Source organism: Coenobita brevimanus, chromosome 93 (genome assembly GCF_032717465.1).
Source record: "Coenobita brevimanus isolate Jiangsu-jjx chromosome 93, ASM3271746v2, whole genome shotgun sequence".
NCBI lineage: Eukaryota > Metazoa > Arthropoda > Malacostraca > Decapoda > Coenobitidae > Coenobita > Coenobita brevimanus.
In genome coordinates, this window is record NC_137046.1 from 28,451,064 (window position 1) to 28,468,102 (window position 17,039).

Below are 17,039 nucleotides of genomic sequence, written 5' to 3' on the forward strand. Positions count from 1 at the left end.
CAGAAAAAACATCAACGAATGTATTAATGTACAAAACTTTATTAACTGAAGATTCCAGTTCACTTAATATTAATAAACGAATAATTATTACTGTAATTTCACGTTTTTGACAACTAAATCTGAAATCAATGCAGTTATTATTTTTCCTCTACCATAATAGATTGAAATAATAACACTAAAAAAAAAAAAGTAGTGTAGTGCTTAAGTTAATTGAGAAGGGGTAGTGGGGGGTTAAATGGTGGGGTCGTCATCTAGGAGATCGACATCCAACTCTGCCTCCTTGGTGCCACGCCCCCTCCCGCTGTCTCCCCTCACCACTCTCTTTTCCTCTTCCTTTCTACCTTTTTCCACTTCTCCACACACTTCGGACACTTACGAGAGGTTATAGGCACCATCTCCTCACTGTAACTATGTGATGAACTCATCTTGTCACCCCCCCTTCAACCCCAATAACAACAGCTCATCTTGTCACCAATAATCTACGATAAATGGAGTAAAAATCCAATACGTAATAATTAGACACCTCAGTTAATACGGGAGGGAAGTCTCACCAGCACACCGGGTGGGCCACACGCTTGCTGATTGGCTGCTCTGGGGGAGTGGCAGAGAGTGAGAATGCTGATTGGTTTGGGCTGTGTGGCTTAGATGCTTGCCTGCTCTGATTTGTTCGCCCAGCAGCATGGACAAACCCACGTGACTTTGAGCCCTCTACCACTGTCCAGAAGGCCGAATATTGTATGGCAACCAGTGCTGTCACTGAGAGGCGGGTTCAGCCTGTTGTCTCCCCTACCTAACTCAAACCCAGTATATTGGTGGGGATGCCCCTTTGGCTCTAGACACCTCATATATATATATATATATATATATATATATAGTACATACTGTATATTATATATATATATATATATATATATATATATATATATATATATATATATATATATATATATATATATATATATTTTGTAATGCTAGGTGTTTTAGGGTCGGCTTCCCGTCCCTTTAACCCCTAGGGTGTAGCTGGGTTCTCTTTCTAGACCGGAGCTTAGACAAGTAAGAGAGGCAGGATAAATGTGTATTGCTTAATTCTACTGTGGAACGGGCAGATGTCACAAATACAGTTATGCTGAACAATTATAATTCTAAGGCTTAGAGATCGGGTGTTAGTATCGCACAGGATACTGTTTAGGACAAGGTCGGATAAGGTGAATAGCACTTAGGGCAGTGAAGCTACACATACTATATGGAAAGGTCTAGGTTCTTTATGCTGGTGGAGTTTGTGGCACTATTTTCACTGCTGGCTGGCTAACTGGTTTGTCTGTCGTGTCGGTAATTAATACTCTTACACTGGGGCCTCTGTATGATCTTAATGCGAGATGGAGTCACTATGGGTGGTAGCGTGTTCACTTGAGACAGACCCTTAGTTCACTGCCTTGCTGTTTTCACTGTTATCTTACTTATTCCACTTCGCTTGTATGTTATTACTGATTCTTTCTCACTGACTTTCCATATTCTGATAACTCACTGTTCTGCCCTTGTTTCACTATGTCTTGAACACTATGCTTTCACTTTCACTCACTTTCGGGACTGGGTGTACTGGCGGTCAGGTACGAGGGCGGCGGGAATGGCTTAGCCTCACTATTGACGGGGCTGAGCTCCGCCATGGGCTTCCTTATTCAGGTGCCACGGGATCATGCGTACGGGCATCCTCTCTCGTCCGAGGCTGTTGGTGGCGATGGATCCCATTCTTTCAGGGCTCAGGGTGGGAGTCTTGCCCTCAGGGCTTGGGCCGAACAGCTGTCAGAACTTCTCGCTCAGGCGCCTGATGGAGGACGAAGATCTCTGGCATCAGGGTGAAGGGATGTCCCTCCTGGGGGCGGTCCGGAGGTCCCAGGGGCTGTGGTCTCCGGCGGTTGGGGACACCGTCAGGAGTGGGCTGTGGCATCGTCCTCCGTCGGCGTCCGTCAGGCGGGTCCTCTCAGGAACCGGCTGTAGTGAGAAGAGCCCGGTGGTAGTTACGGGGCCTCTCCAATACTCCTCTAGGCTGGGTCTCCCTCTGGGTCATAGGTTGGTGGGCAGGAGTCAGCACCTGATGGAGGAACGGCTACCTGCCGTCTCCTGTCATAGGGCCCGGCTACTGGCCGTGGCCTTCTAGGGGCACGACTACCGGCCGTCGCTAAGACCCGGCTACTGGCCGTGGCCTGGGGAAGGGAGCAGCTACAGGTCGACTCAAGGGCATCTTCGGAGCAGCTACCAGCCTTCTCCTGACGAATGCGGGAGCGGCTACCGGCCGTCTCCTTGTTACCTCCGGAGCCGCTACAGGCCGTCTCTCGAGGGGCACCTTCGGAGTGGCTGACGGCCATCTCCTGACAAAGGCGGGAGCGGCTACCGGCCATCTCCTCGTTACCTCCAGAACGGCTGCAGGCCGTCTCATGTAGGAGGGTCAAGCGGCTACTGACCATCTCCTCATTACCTCTGGAGCGGCTGCAGGCCATCTCCTGTAGGAGGATCGAGCAGTTACCGACCGTCTCGTCTAGGGTACCTTCAGAGCAGCCTCTGGCCGTCTCCTGACAAAGGCGGGAACGACTACCGGCTGTCTCCTCATTACCTCCAGAGCTGCTGCAGGCCATCTCCTGTAGGAGGGTTGAGCGGCTGCCGGCCATCTCAGGGGTGCTGACTGGAGCTAGAGTAATAGCTCCACCCCGTGGTTGTCGGTGGTTGGCTCGCCCGGAAGGTAATCTCGCTTTCCTGCTATGGCAGCGACGGGCGAGCTCTGGGTCATAGGGGCGCACAGCCCAGGCGGGCTTATGTCCCTGTCACCCGGAGTCCAGTCGCGCTGTATATGCTCCTCTGTGGGCTCCTTCTGGGGGTGTTGGGTTACCCTTGGTGATACTATACTACATTTAACATACAGTATATATATATATATATATATTTTTTTTTTTTTTTTTTTAATGTGTCCGACTCTGGGCATAGGCTTCACAGCCTGCTATCAAGGCCCAGCAGCCCTCCTACATACCATACACCTCTACATGTCACCACTTCGGCGCTAACACCCACCGTCCATATTGAATACATGCTAGGGCTGTCTCCTACAGGACTGGTGTATTGGTATTAGCGGGGGTATTTTTACGACATGTCGGCGGGGCTTCTGGTAGATCAGTAAAGCCTGATTTTAATGTAATTCAAATCCTTAAACTGTTCCCTGCCCCAGTGGGGATTTGAACCTGGGTCCCTTGGGACTGTAGCCCACCTCTCTACCGATTGAGCCACCACCTCCCCCAGTTGGTCCAGACTTAGAGAAAACTGCAAGAATTAATTAATGAAACCTAAGCAATAAAATTTATAGGCAGTGCAGATTTTAAACTTATAGGCACACCATTTATTAAGAACTGGCCAGTGCATGACCAGATTTTGTGGTCTTTTCATATCTGCTGTATTATATTCTTATAAGGCAGTAAGCCATCTCTAAACCAGTACCACTAACACACAAGATGTATATTATGAATTGTCATGATTTGATTAACAAGGTCTGACAGACTTTCACTTTATATGTAGGTAAATGATGCTCTCATGGTAGTGGTTGTCTCCTTGTGTTTGTCTTTGGTTTATATTTATACATATAAACAGTATATATACAGAGTGACCCAGATAAAACTCCCACATTTCAAAGGTAAATGAAAAAAAATGGTTAAAGATAATAATATTACTTGCACACATGAAACTTCATTCAATACTGTTTTTATTCATCATGTTTAAAGATGACATCCTCCAAATGGTGGCCGTCATTGTCTATATATGCTTGGAGGCGATTTCTGAAGGCTGCCGTGGCTCAACTGGTAATGTCGGGTGGAACAGGGGCTATCTCCTGCTGAATAGCAACCTTAAAGGCCTCGAGAGTTTGGGGTCGATGAGTATACACTCGTGATTTGAGGTAGCCCCACAGAAAAAAAGCACAAGAGGCAAGGTCAGGGGAACGGGCTGGCCACCCAACATCGCCACGCAACAAGATCACCCGATCCGGAAACATTTCCCTCAGCACAAGCAATGATCTTCGAGCTGTGTGTGCCATAGCTCCATCTTCCTAAAACCACACATCAAGTTTTTCAAGCTCAAGGTGTTCAAGTTGTGGCCTTAGGAAGTTTTCATGCATATCAATGTAACGGTCAGAAGTTACGGTAACAGTTACACCACCCTCTTCAAACAAATAAGGACCCACAGTGCCAACATCGGCAACAGCACACCACAAAGTCACTAGATTGGATTTGGTATGAATGTACATACGGTAATGTATAGGTAGGATGTTTTTTTGTTTTCAGTGTTTGTTTTTGGATGGTTTTCATGGTGTTAAAAATTAATTTGGGTATTCCTGTGTTTGTTTTGATGTCTAAATATACCTGAATGATCAGAAAACACTGCCAAAACAAGCAGAGGCACTGTACAAATAGGTTAGGTTGGGTATAGGTAGGGTCTGGGTGTAGTAGGGGGGATGTTCATTATCCGGACATTGCCACAACCTGGACATGCCTTTGGCTCTGTTATGTTGGATAATTGAGGGCCTACTGTATTCTCATTTAATCATCCCTGTCTTTTAGAGTTTAATGCATTTAGTTTCATAAGATTGGAAATGATATTTCAGAAGTGTTTGTGTTTGAGGGAGGCGAGGATGAGGTCGATGGCAGCCCGCCCAATACGCCCTTGCAAGATCCCTCGGATCAAATGAGGTGGGTCCATACTTAGAGAAAACTGCAAGAATTAATTAATGAAACCTAAGCAATAAAATTTATAGGCAGTGCAGGTTTTAAACTTATAGGCACACCATTTATTAAGAACTGGCCAGTGCATGACCAGATTTTGTGGTCTTTTCATATCTGCTGTATTATATTCTTATAAGGCAGTAAGCCATCTCTAAACCAGTACCACTAACACACAAGATGTATATTATGAATTGTCATGATTTGATTAACAAGGTCTGACAGACTTTCACTTTATATGTAGGTAAATGATGCTCTCATGGTAGTGGTTGTCTCCTTGTGTTTGTCTTTGGTTTATTTATGCTGCAGTAACATAAGCCTGTAGTAGTAGTAGTAGTTGTTCCCTAGGCAGTCTGGCCGAACAGCCCAGAGTCCCTAAGGAAGGCCACGGCTGAGACCGGGCTTTCCCACAGAGCTCTCAAGGAGTATATGTTGTGTTGTTGGCATAGGTGATTGTGTGCAATGCAGTCTTCATAATGTGCTTAATAGTATGGTTTGCTGTGTTGCATCCTGGACAGGCATCAGCAATGGAGCCATCCAGCCTCTAAACTTAATACGGCTGGATGGTGCCCATATCTCAGCCCGGCCAGGTGGACCCTGTCCTCACGAGGGAGATAGAATTCAGAAGGGTGGATACTGGGAGGCCTTGCATGCAAATGTGTATGGTCTTTAAGTGACTGAATGGAGCAGCGAGTGATCTGAGCATAGATAACCATGTAGTGTAGTGGATTTGTGGAGGCTGCAGCGAGAATTTGGCTGCCTCTCATGTCTGGATGATTCTTGACTTTGAGGACTTTGGTTTCTTCGTGTAGATGGTCTGTGGGTGTAGTAGCTGTGCTCCCCGTAATTATTTTTAGGACCTTGTTCTGTATGGTCTGTAGAGTGTTGTAGTGTGTTTTAGTGATGTTAGAATCCCAAGTAGGGCTTGCATAATTCATCACTGAATGTACTGTATATATTGTTTGCATACTGTGATGGGTGTTTCTTTATTGTGTCCAAATGTTGTTTGGGCAAGTGACCTCAAGATATTGAGTCTTGGTGTTAATTTATCTTTAATGTTTGTGATGTGTTGTTTAAATGACACTGATGTATGTTACACCAAGGATTTTGTGTGTGTGTGTGTGTGTGTGTGTGTGTGTGTGTGTGTGGTAAGGGAGTGTTGCTTATGGTGAGGTGTGGAATGTGACTGTGTTCTACTGTCCAGTTTGTGAGAAGGGTCACTGTAGATTTGATTGGGGCTATTTTGAGCCTGTTTGTGGTGAACCATTCTTGTAGTGTGTTGAGGTAAGGTTGGGGGATGTGTGCAGCTGTGCTTGCGTTTTGATGTGTACATGTAAGTGTTATGTCATCTGCATAGGAAGCTATGTGTACAGTACCTGTGGTGTGTAGGGTGTGAGTTTGTCATGCATGTATAGGTTAAAGAGTGTAGGGGACAAAGCAGATCCTTGGGGGACACCATTTGTGAAGTTTCTGATGTTTCAAGACTGACCGGCAAATGTTACATGTGCACATCTGCCTGCTAAGTAGTTTGCCAGCCATCTTTTTGTGTTATTGTGCATGTTTGTGTTGAATATTTTGTTTGTGAGGTTGTCGAGGGGGATGGCATCAAAAGCTTTGCTAATGTCTAGTGTGACCAAGAGTGTTCTATATGATGACCAAGCTGAATTCATGCCATCAAAAACTCTCTGTGTAAAGTCTGTAAGAAGAGTGTTTGTGGAGTGTAGTGCCCTAAAACCATGTTGTGATGGGACTGAGGGGGGGGTGAGGTGTAACTTGTTGTAGTACCAGTTGTTCAGTGACTTTGGAGGGAGTGCAGAGGAGTGTGATGGTACGATGTGAGGAAGGTAACGTGGGGTCTTTGTTAGGTTTGGGGATAGTGATGATAATGCCATGCTTCCAGATGTTGGGTATTTTGTTGTGTGATTAGCTGTAGTTTGATATTAGTGAGTGCTTGTATGCCTTGTGGTCCAAGGTGTTTAATTAAGGTGTATGTTGCTTATATTGTCTGGTCCACAAGCAGATGAGTGCTTGAGGTTGCTGATGATGTGCTTTGTCTGGTTGTAAGTGAAAGATGTGAAGTCTGGTTCTGTGGGGAACTATCTCTTTCATCGGATGACATGTCAGTTGTTGCGATGGGGGTTTAGATGGCTGACATGTGAAAAGTAATTGATGAGTGTGTTTGCTTGTTGTTTGTTTGAGGGTATGGTGTCTGTTGTTGTGATGGCAGTGTGTGATTGTGTAGTGTTGCTGTTGAAGAGTGTGATGCTGTTTAGTGTTTTGTAGAGTTTGCTAGTGTTTGTTTTGTGATCAAATGTTTGGAGATAATTATTCCAGTTTAGTGTTTGCTGTTCTGATGTTTTATTGTTTATTTGAGTGTTGAGTTCTTGTATTTGTTGTACGATGTCTTGTGTATGGGGTGTTGGGGAGTGTTGTAGCGTGTCCTGTTGACGGATGAGGCCTTGAATTTCTGGTGTGAAGTTGGGGTTGTGTCTCTTTCTGTTGCCTCTAGGGATGTGTCTTTTGTCTGCATTTTGAATAATTGTATTGAAAGTGTGCACAGCGGTGTTGATGTTTGTGATGTATGTACTGTTTAATGTTTCAAAGTGTTGTTCTGTTTCACTTGTGAAGGCCTCCCAGTTGGCTCTCTTATAATTAGTGTATGTGTGTCTGTAGCCAGCTAGGGTGAGTCTGATTTTGGTAGTGATGATTGGGAGGTGGTCAGTGCCAAGGGCCCTGACCACTCTCCAGGATGTTGTGGGTGTGAGGTTTGGGGAGCAAAAGGTGATGTCTGGGGATGATGTGAGGAAGATGGCTTGGTGTGGAGTATGGGTATGTTGATGGAGATTGTTGAGTATGGAAAGATTATCTGTTTGGGTTTGTAGTACCAGCCTTCTTTCTGTGTCAGGATTGTTGACATGCCAGGCCGACGCCTTGGCGTTGAAATCACCACCCGGGATGATGTTGAGTATGTTAGTGATGTGGTTTATTTGCGTCCATGGTGCCACCTCTCCATGCCTTCCCTCGTGCTACACGGGCATCTGGTAGCGCTCATGACTGGAATGTCACTCAACCACATTGCAGAACTTCTGCCTATCAGAATTCTTTCATTCCCCGAACTGCATCTCTCTGGAACTGGCTTCCCCAGAGTTGTTTTCCTCCAAATTTCAACCTACAACTGTTCAAGTCTAATTCTTACAGATATTTTATGAACAGAGGACACCAGTAATCTGGTGTATGGATTATTTTTTTTTCTCCATTTGTTTTTCCTTCCTCCGTTCTGTTATTTAAAAAAAAAAAAAAAAAAAAAAAAAATATGGTACTGTGGTACATGTATTGACATGTGCCTGTACCTCGGAAAATGTGCCGTACGGACATTTTTTATAAGTTAAAGATGTATGCTTCTGTTGAAAAATACTGTATTTGTCAGTTGGAGTAGGTTTACTATTCATATTGACGGGTTATTGAGGGAAGTTAAAATGACGAATTTTTTGAATGGGACAGAAGCTGGTAGTGAATGATGAGGGGAAGATTATATCATGATGGTGTATACCAGTGATGATTTGTAGTTTGCCAGGAGTGACCAGGACCTTTGAAGAATGGTTCAGAGGTTTATAAATGTCTGGAAGCAGGAAAGTCTGTAATTGAATGTACAGTAGGTAAGATTAAACTGACAATATTGAGAGTGAAGGTAATTCAAAGTAGAATATGGTGGTAGATGGAGATTTGAATTGGTGGGCAAGTTTATATGCCTTGTTGCACTGTTAGGAAAGAGAGAAAAATATGTAAAGGAAGTAGAGAGTAGAGTTCTGATAATTAAAGAGGTTATTATTTTGATGCCCTTATAGATGAACAGTGAATTGAGTACAGAGGGTGAAGTAGGACTTCATGAAGGTGGGTTAACGTATGGTCAAATGACTTTTGACTTTTAGTTTGAAAAGTCAGAAGTGAGAGTGAGAGTGGTAGGAATGGAACAGTATGCGAAGGTACAGAATGTGGGTTATTAAGGTTGGGTTGGGTAAGAAATATAGTATGGAATATTATAAACAGGTACAGAATATGGCCTATTTAGGTTGAGTAGATTTAGAATTTAGAAATACAGTACAGTATGTGAAAGATACTGTATTAAGAGGTATGTTGATTAATGGGAAGAAGAGAGGTTGCTTAGATGTTACCATATGGTGGGGAAAAAGGATGTGGTGATCATAGAAGCATTTGTCTTCTTAGTCTAATAGGAGAAGTATGTGATAGGATACTTATTGATAGAGTTAGGGGAATAACAGAGGAGTTACGTGGAGAAGAACTGGGAGGTTTTAGGTAGGGAAGAAGTTGTGTAGATCAGATATTCATCCTTAGGTCTCTGATGGAATCGTTGCTAGAGAAGGGAAAGAAGTTGTATGCACCCTTCATGGATTTGGAGAAAACATGGCAGAGTGGATTGACAAGGAATGTGGAGAACATTAAGAATATATGGAGTAAATGGGAAGCTGTTGAATGCTGGAAAGAGTATGCATGATGGTGCCAAGGCTGCAGTGCATGTGGATGGTGAACTGAGTGAATTTTTCTGTCCGAATGTTGGATTAAAACTGGGATGTGTCATGTCTTCATGGTTGTTCAGTCTGTATATGGATGGGGTTATAAAAGAGATACAGGGTAGGTCAGTGGATATTAGAGCGGCCGTAATGAAAGAGGACAGCGTTTGGAAGCTTCCTGTTCTGTATTTTGCAGATGGTACTGTATTAAGTGAAGATGGAGAGGAACTGCAAGACATTTTGAATGAGTTTGGGTGAGTGTGTAAGAAATGGGATCTAAAGGTGAATATAGGGAAGAGTAAAGTTATGATCTTCGAGAGAAGTGAAGTCATTGAATGCACAGTGAGGTTGGATGATGAGGAAATGGAAAATGTGAGTGCATTTAAGTACTTGGGTAGTGTGATGAGTAAGGATGGAAGTTTGGAGGGTGAAGTGCTTGAAAGGGTACAACAAGGAAGAAGGGTTGCTGGTTCCTTGAAAGCAGCGATAAGAAACAGGGAAGTGAGCATGGAAGTGAAAAAGTTATTACATGACAGTATTGTGATACCAACTCTGATGTATGTAAGTGAAGCTTGGACGTTGTTGAAGGGACACAAGTCAAGAGTGAGAGCAGTGGAAATGAGTTATTTGAGAGGAGCCTGTGGAGTCACATGGAGAGACAGGCCAACAAATGAGGATGTGAAGGAGTGTTGTGGAGTGGATGTGGATGTGATAGGAAACGTTAGGAGAAACACACTGAGGTGGTTTGGCCATGTGGAGAGGATAGAGAGTGAGAGACTGATGAGGAGAGTGTATGTGAGAGAGGTAGAGGGGGAGAGAGGGAGGGGAAGGCCAAGGATGAGATGGAAGGATGGAGTGGATAGGTATATGAGAGAGGGGTGTGTGAATTGTGAGCAGGGCAGTGAAATGGTGGGGGACAACGTGACGTGGCGATTTGTTTGTGGCCACCCCATATAAGGGATTAAGGCACCTGGCAATAGATAGATAGATAGGTAGATAAATTGGAAAACTCTAGATATAATAAGCCAAGAAAGCTGTTGGGACCCAAAGCTCCTGGATCTTGTGCAGGAGTTTTTCCTAACACAGCATGTAAGGGAAGCACCAGAAAAAGAGGACTCGATATACGCTCAGTACTAGATCTTATATTTACTAGGCAAGAGAACGATATTGACAATTTAATGTATCACCCTCCATTCTGCAAATGCAACCATGCAGTACTAAATTGCAACTTCAGGATTGCATATGACATAGTTAACAGCAGTGAAAGTTACAAAAACAACCTAAATTATAGAAAGGGAAACTACCATGACCTAAAGAAGTACTTCTTAGAAATAGATTGGGAAAAGGAGCTTAGAGGACAAGACTTAAATGCTATATATAATAAATTCTGTGAACTTCATGAAATAGGAGTCCGGCATTATATCCCACAGCACAAAGAAGCAGAACAGAAACCAAGAAATGGTTTAATACAGAATGTAAAAAATCAAAAGAAAAAAGAGGTTTGTTGTGGAACAGATACAAAAGACACAATGATGAAAAGGCATGTAACAACTATAAACAGGAAAGAAACTATTATACCAGAGTAAGGAGGGAAGCCCAAAAACAGTTTGAGGAGGACATCATAAATAAAAGTAGTGATCTGCCAAAGCTATTTTACAGATACATCCAAAGCAGAACCAAAGTAAAAGTTAAAATACAATCCATTACGGATGAGGGGATCACCTATACACAAGAGAAGGATGTTTGTGAAGCACTAAATAAGAACTTCCAATCAGTTTTTACAGAAGAAAATAATTTTGAGAGGGAAGATATGGAATATGCATGCCCACACATATTACCAGATACACAAGTATCAGAAAAAGAAATACAGGAGGAGTTAAGTAAATTAGACAAAGGAGAAGCAAATGGTCATGATGAAATTTCATGTTGGGTGCTACATGAATGTGCGAAGGAGTTAAGTAAACCTATCTATCTATTCTATCTATTGCCAGATGCCATAATCCCGTACGGGGTGGCCATGTGACTCTGAGTTATTTGTTTTACAGGGAGGGGCACTAACCCTCCACCAACCCATTTGACACGTAGGGAGCACGTATGGTTTGGTTATATGGTTACCACCTAGCGTTGTAAATGGTTTCTTGGCTTACAGGAAACCATTTGGCTTGTCACTTAATGTAAAGCCACCTGTAACAGAAAGAAAAGCAATAAGTAGTGACAGAAAAGATGGGAGAAATAGGAAGAGAGGAGGGCAGGCACAGAAAAAGAATGATAAAGGCTAAGGAAGAAGTAGGCAGCACTACATCAAGTGAGTGGATGATGGTCACGACCACCTACCGTGGACATTATCTTTAATTTTCAAGGAACCCTTGGGACAAGTTAAACTACCTAATATTTGGAAGAAAGCAAACAGTGTTCCCTTATTCAAGAAAGGGAATAGACAAAATCCACTCAACTACCAACCAGTATTACCAACCAGTGTTATAAGCAAGGTACTGTAGGCTCTCTCAGTGTGCGTCATCACAGTGCGCGATTCGCACTGTGCGCGAGTGACCAAAAATCATAGCTAAAAACCTTGAATGCGCGAGTTTACCTCACAGAACGTGAGGTCGAGGCAAAGAGTGGCTCAAAAATGCCATTTTCTATTGGTACATGACCACCCCTCACACAACACGTCATATGTCGTCATGTTGATGCGCAGAAATTCCCGGGCATTCTACTGCGCAGCTTGGGGTACAAGGCAGTGGGCACGCCATAACAGTCCTGGCTCGTGCACAGTGGGGATCCGCTCGCCACAGCTAACCTGTCGTGTACAACATGTGGCGTTTTTTTTTGCTGCTTCATCCTGGCCTGTACTTCACTGCACCATGGCTCTAACCCCAAGAGTTAAGAAACGTCTGACGCATGCCACCAAGTTAGAGATCATCAAGATGAATGGGGAGGGTCAAGGAAACACCGCCATCGGGAAAGCCCTGGGACTGGCTGAATCAACAGTGAGAACAGTGTGGAAGAACCGTGATGCCATAAGGGCTCTAGTGAAGACATATGGTGCCTCTGACCTAGACAGTCATTCGCGGGTTGGAAATCGTGTGATGATACTAATGGAGCGGTATCTTGCCACCTTCATAATGATGAAGGAGAAGGAAGGTGTTCCGGTGAATGAAAGATTTATTCAGAACCAAGCCTAGCTCTTTTACAAGGCAGCATCTCGCAAGTTAAATGTGGACAAACCTTTCAAGGCATCAGTTTTCTCAAGCGCAAGGAACTCCGTCACGTCAAAGTGTCTGGTGAACGTGCCTCTGCCGACGAGCTGGCCATGAGAGACTATCCTGCGATATTTAGAGTGCTTCGTGAAGAGGGACAGTACACCAAGGACCAGATCTACAATGTCGATGAAACATTGTAATACTACAAGACCATGCCCAAATTAACTTACATCGCTAAAAGACAGAAACAAGCCCCTGGTCGCAAGCTCCAGAGGTGTAAGATGACGGTAATGTTCGCTGTAAACCTGTCTGGGAGCCACAAGATGAGGCCAATTGTTGTACACAGCTTCACACCCAAGGTGCTACAAAAACCTCACGAACATTGACGCAAGTGGTGTGTATACAAGTCTGCAAATGGTTGGATGACCGGGAACATTATGGTAGACTGGTTAACGAGGCGCTGCGTCCCCGATGCCAGGAGCAAGTGTCGAGAACTGGGTATTTCATTTAAGATGCTCCTTGTGCTTGACAGTGCACCAAGTCACCCTCCATACCTAGAAGATCTGCACAAGGATTGTCGTGTTGTGTTTCCGCCACCCCGCACGACGTCACTAGTGCAGCCACTGGTTCAAGAACTGATCGCCACTGTGAAGCACTTCTACCATAAGCAAGTGTACGACTACCCACGCAGGAAGACCGACACAGAAGAGGAACTTCATACCCTACAAGAAGATCACGACGAAGACCTCGATGAGGCAGCTTCTCCCGTTCCATCTCCACCAGCAGCTGTATCCCAACCCGCCACAGGTAACATGACTGTTGAGGCATTTTGGCGTCATTTTACCGTGAAGGACGCAGTAGAATTTCTCCCACAAGCCTGGCACCAGATTACACCTGCAACGGTGAACCATGCATGGCGAATGCTCATGCCCCACTTATGCACGACCCAGGAGACTGCCATTCAACCACTGGCCGAGGCTGAGGCAGCAAGACTGACAGCAGCACAAGCTGTACCAGGTTTCGAGGACGTTACATTGGCAGACATACGAGAAGTGCATGCTGCTAATGAGGAACAGCCTCCCTAGGAAGTGTTGCAACTGATAGACGAGGCTGACACAGAGCCCGACACCAGGCAGAGTCAAGTTGAGCAGCGTAGTGTGATGGAGGGCAGGACTGAGCTGTGTATGTCAAGAATAAGCAAGGTCCTTGCTGCTGTGGATAAGCTTAAGGAAGAGGTGAAGGAACAGGAAGTGAGCAGCCTAAGAATGGAGGAAGTTCAGGTTGGTATCGACAAACTCTTCCGTTTCTACACAGACAGGCACAGGCAAGAAATAAACAGACGAAGACAGATGCTCATAACAAGTTACACACATTGGGCTCAAGTTAGTGAAATTGAGGAACCAGCTACATCATCTGCTCCTGTTCCTGTTGAGGATGAAGAGGATGCAATGTCAGAACTTTCAGCATTGGACTTCGAGGGGTTTATGACCGAAGTGAGTGACTTTGAGGCTCCTGGGGAAGGTGCTCAAGAGGAGTCTTTGGAGGGAAGTGTTGGTGCGGCAGGAGGTGCAGCGGGGGGTGCGGCGCTGTAAGTGTTGCCGTGCCTCGGAAACCCCTGGTATTTAAGTCCATCAAGGTTGTTGTCTACTGTTGTTAAGGTGACTACCCATATTTTTTTTATTGTAGCTATATCTGTAGTTCAATGTCTGAAAAATATGACCTTCATTATGTTTCTAAGGGCCAAAAAATGTCCAGGTATGAGGGCGTACCGCTCATATGTAATTTTTCCCATATGATTATGTATTCACAGTGCGTGAATTTTCAGTGTGCGAGGCCATGGACCGTCCAATCTCTCGCACACTGTACGAGCCTACTGTATTAGAAAAGCTGATAAGAAAAGTTTGGATAAATCTAGAAGAACACAATATGATAACAGAAAGACAAGTTTGGTAAAAGTGGAAAAAGACTGATTGGGATTATAAGTTGGGAAATAAAACCCTGCACACATCAGAAAGAGAGAAGGACCTAGGTGTGATTATCTGTAACAGGCTATCTCCGGCTGGCCACATCAGTGAGAAGGTATGGAACATGTATACACTGCTTGCAGATGTGAGAATAGCATTCACATACATAAATGAAGACATGCCAAGAAAGATAATAACATCATTCATCAGACCAACCCTGGAGTATGCGTCAGTAGTCTGGATTCCTCATCTCAAAAAACACACAGATAAGATTGAAAAAGTTCAAAGGGCCACTGCAAGATGGGTACCAAGCTTAAGGGATCTAAGCTACAAAAAAAGACTAGAAAAACTGAATCTACCTAAACTACAGGAGAGAAGGAAAAGAGGAGACATGATTATGCTATATAAATGCATATCAGGGAAGGAGAAAATAGATATAAATAATTACATAACCTATGGGGATGCATCAGCAAGAGGACACTGCAAAAAACTGCATAAAAAGAGAGGCAGTAGAGATGTAAGGAAATTTAGTTCCCCAAATTGGGCAATTGATCAGTGGAATGCACTACCAAATGAAATAGTGTGTGCCAAAACAGTTCATAAATTTAAGGATATGTACAATAAAAATTATTTAAGACATGGGACAGTACGAGCTTGATTCATTCCTGTAAAGATACTATTAGGTAAGAACACACATACACACAGAAACTGAAGTTACCAGCACTGTGCGAGAGAAGGGAAGGAGGTGACTTGATCATGGCGTTTAGAAATGAGAGAGAGCTGGAAAGAGTGGATTGAGAGGATCTATCTGTGTTGGATAATGGAAGAACAAGTGGTCATGACTTCAGGTCAAAGAAAAGTAGATGTCTTGATGATCTGAAAAGGTTCAGTTTCCCGAATAGAAGCATAAATATTTGGAGTGACTTAGAGGAAGAGGTGGGACTTGCAAAAAACATTCTTGTGTTTAAAACTAGACTGGATAAATGTAGATATGTAGACAGGACAACATGGGCTTAGCTCAATTCCTGTTATACTAAAAATAGGTTAATACAAATAGGTAAATGCACACACACACACACACACACACACACACACACACACACACACACACACACAGTCATGTAAACATACCACTGACCTTCATTCCCTCCCCATAATTGTTCAGTTTTCTTTATAGCTCACACTAACTTAACATCACTGACATCGCTGTTTAGGTACTTCACCGGTACGTTAAAGATGGCCGAAAATGTAAACAATGAGGGAATGGAATTTCAAGGATTTGATGCTAATACTAATGTCATGGACCTGGTGAAAACATTAATTATGAGGATTAGTGAACCTAAAAAGAAAGTAGAGAATCTAGTGATAAAGGATGTGTCTGAAAATACGGAGACTACCATACAGAGTCTGATCCAGTCCAATGAGACAGCGAATGAAGAAATTAGAAATTTGAAGCATGAAAATGTTGAATTGAGGAGGGAACTAGAAGAGAGTACTAATAAAACGGAGAAGGTGAGTAATGTATTAGAAGAACATAAGGCAAAGTGGGCACACGTAGAAGAAGGAACAGAAAGAAGTGGTCAGCTTAAGAGAAATCATCCAGGAAGAAAGGGAAATGAACAAGAAAAAAATGGAAGAAAATGTAGTGAAAATACTGAAGAAAAAAGAGAAAATAGTGAGAGAAACTGTAGAAAGGAACAGATGTGTGGTAATATTTGGAAGCAGGGAAGAGGAAGAAAAGGTTAGGTTCGTAAGACTCGAGAGAGACACGAACCTGGTGAGAGGAATATTAGGCAAGATTGACCCCGAAGAAGACAAGTGGGTAAAAGAAACTGAGGAAGTAAGGAGAATAGGTGTCATAAAAAGACTTTGTAGTTAATTGTAGTGGAGTTTTCTATATATTAGACTTGTGGACGAGCGGTTATTATACTGGAGTAGTTTTGTAAGTAGCTAATCTTGAGTTCCCATTTGTCATGTAATGACAGGAGAGGTAAAGAATAGTATGGGACTATTTTTATTTGTCTTGGAAATATTAACAAGTCTCTCACACAGAGCGGAGTATAGAGTCCAGTCCCTCTAGCTATCTCTCTGTCTCGCTCTCTCTGTCTCTCTATCTGCCAAGCCCTTCTCCCTGCGACCTGCCTCTTGTATGGCTTGTCTCCTTCTGAGCTCTCTTTCCTAAATTCTGGTGAAACAGGAGACGTATCACGTGTGTTCCTTGTGGATGGAAAGTTTAAGAAGCCTGTGTGTGAGTATGTGTGTGTATGGTCACTAGGCGCTGTCGTGTGCCTATCAAGCATTCCTTGAGTTAAGAGTGTGTAAGCATGTTTAGCATTGCTCGATTCTTGCAGACACAATACCTTCTCATCATCTGACTCCCTGCTTCTATCTGTCTCTCTATCTATCTATTTATCTATCTATCTATTATGATTTGTAATTATAATATGGAGTCCTAACACATTGCTCGGCCGCGCGAAAATGGCGTACCATCGACAGTTAATAGTCCTAACATATTAATACATATTACATACACATTATAATGAACTTATAAGCTAATTAAGTGAAATACATAATATTGTAAAAGTAACA

The 17,039-nt window shown here is 43.5% G+C and overlaps 1 protein-coding gene across 1 annotated transcript in view; it reads left to right on the plus strand.

The window, feature by feature from the left end:
• Wdr81 (WD repeat domain 81) overlaps positions 1–17,039 on the plus strand; it is a 523,698-nt gene that overhangs the window by 259,105 nt on the left and 247,554 nt on the right. Inside the window, exons 19-20 of the mRNA XM_080282279.1 lie at positions 2,003–2,008; positions 4,640–4,724. Of these exons, the coding sequence (XP_080138405.1) occupies positions 2,003–2,008; positions 4,640–4,724 (91 nt within the window). The remainder of the gene's footprint in view (positions 1–2,002; positions 2,009–4,639; positions 4,725–17,039) is intronic.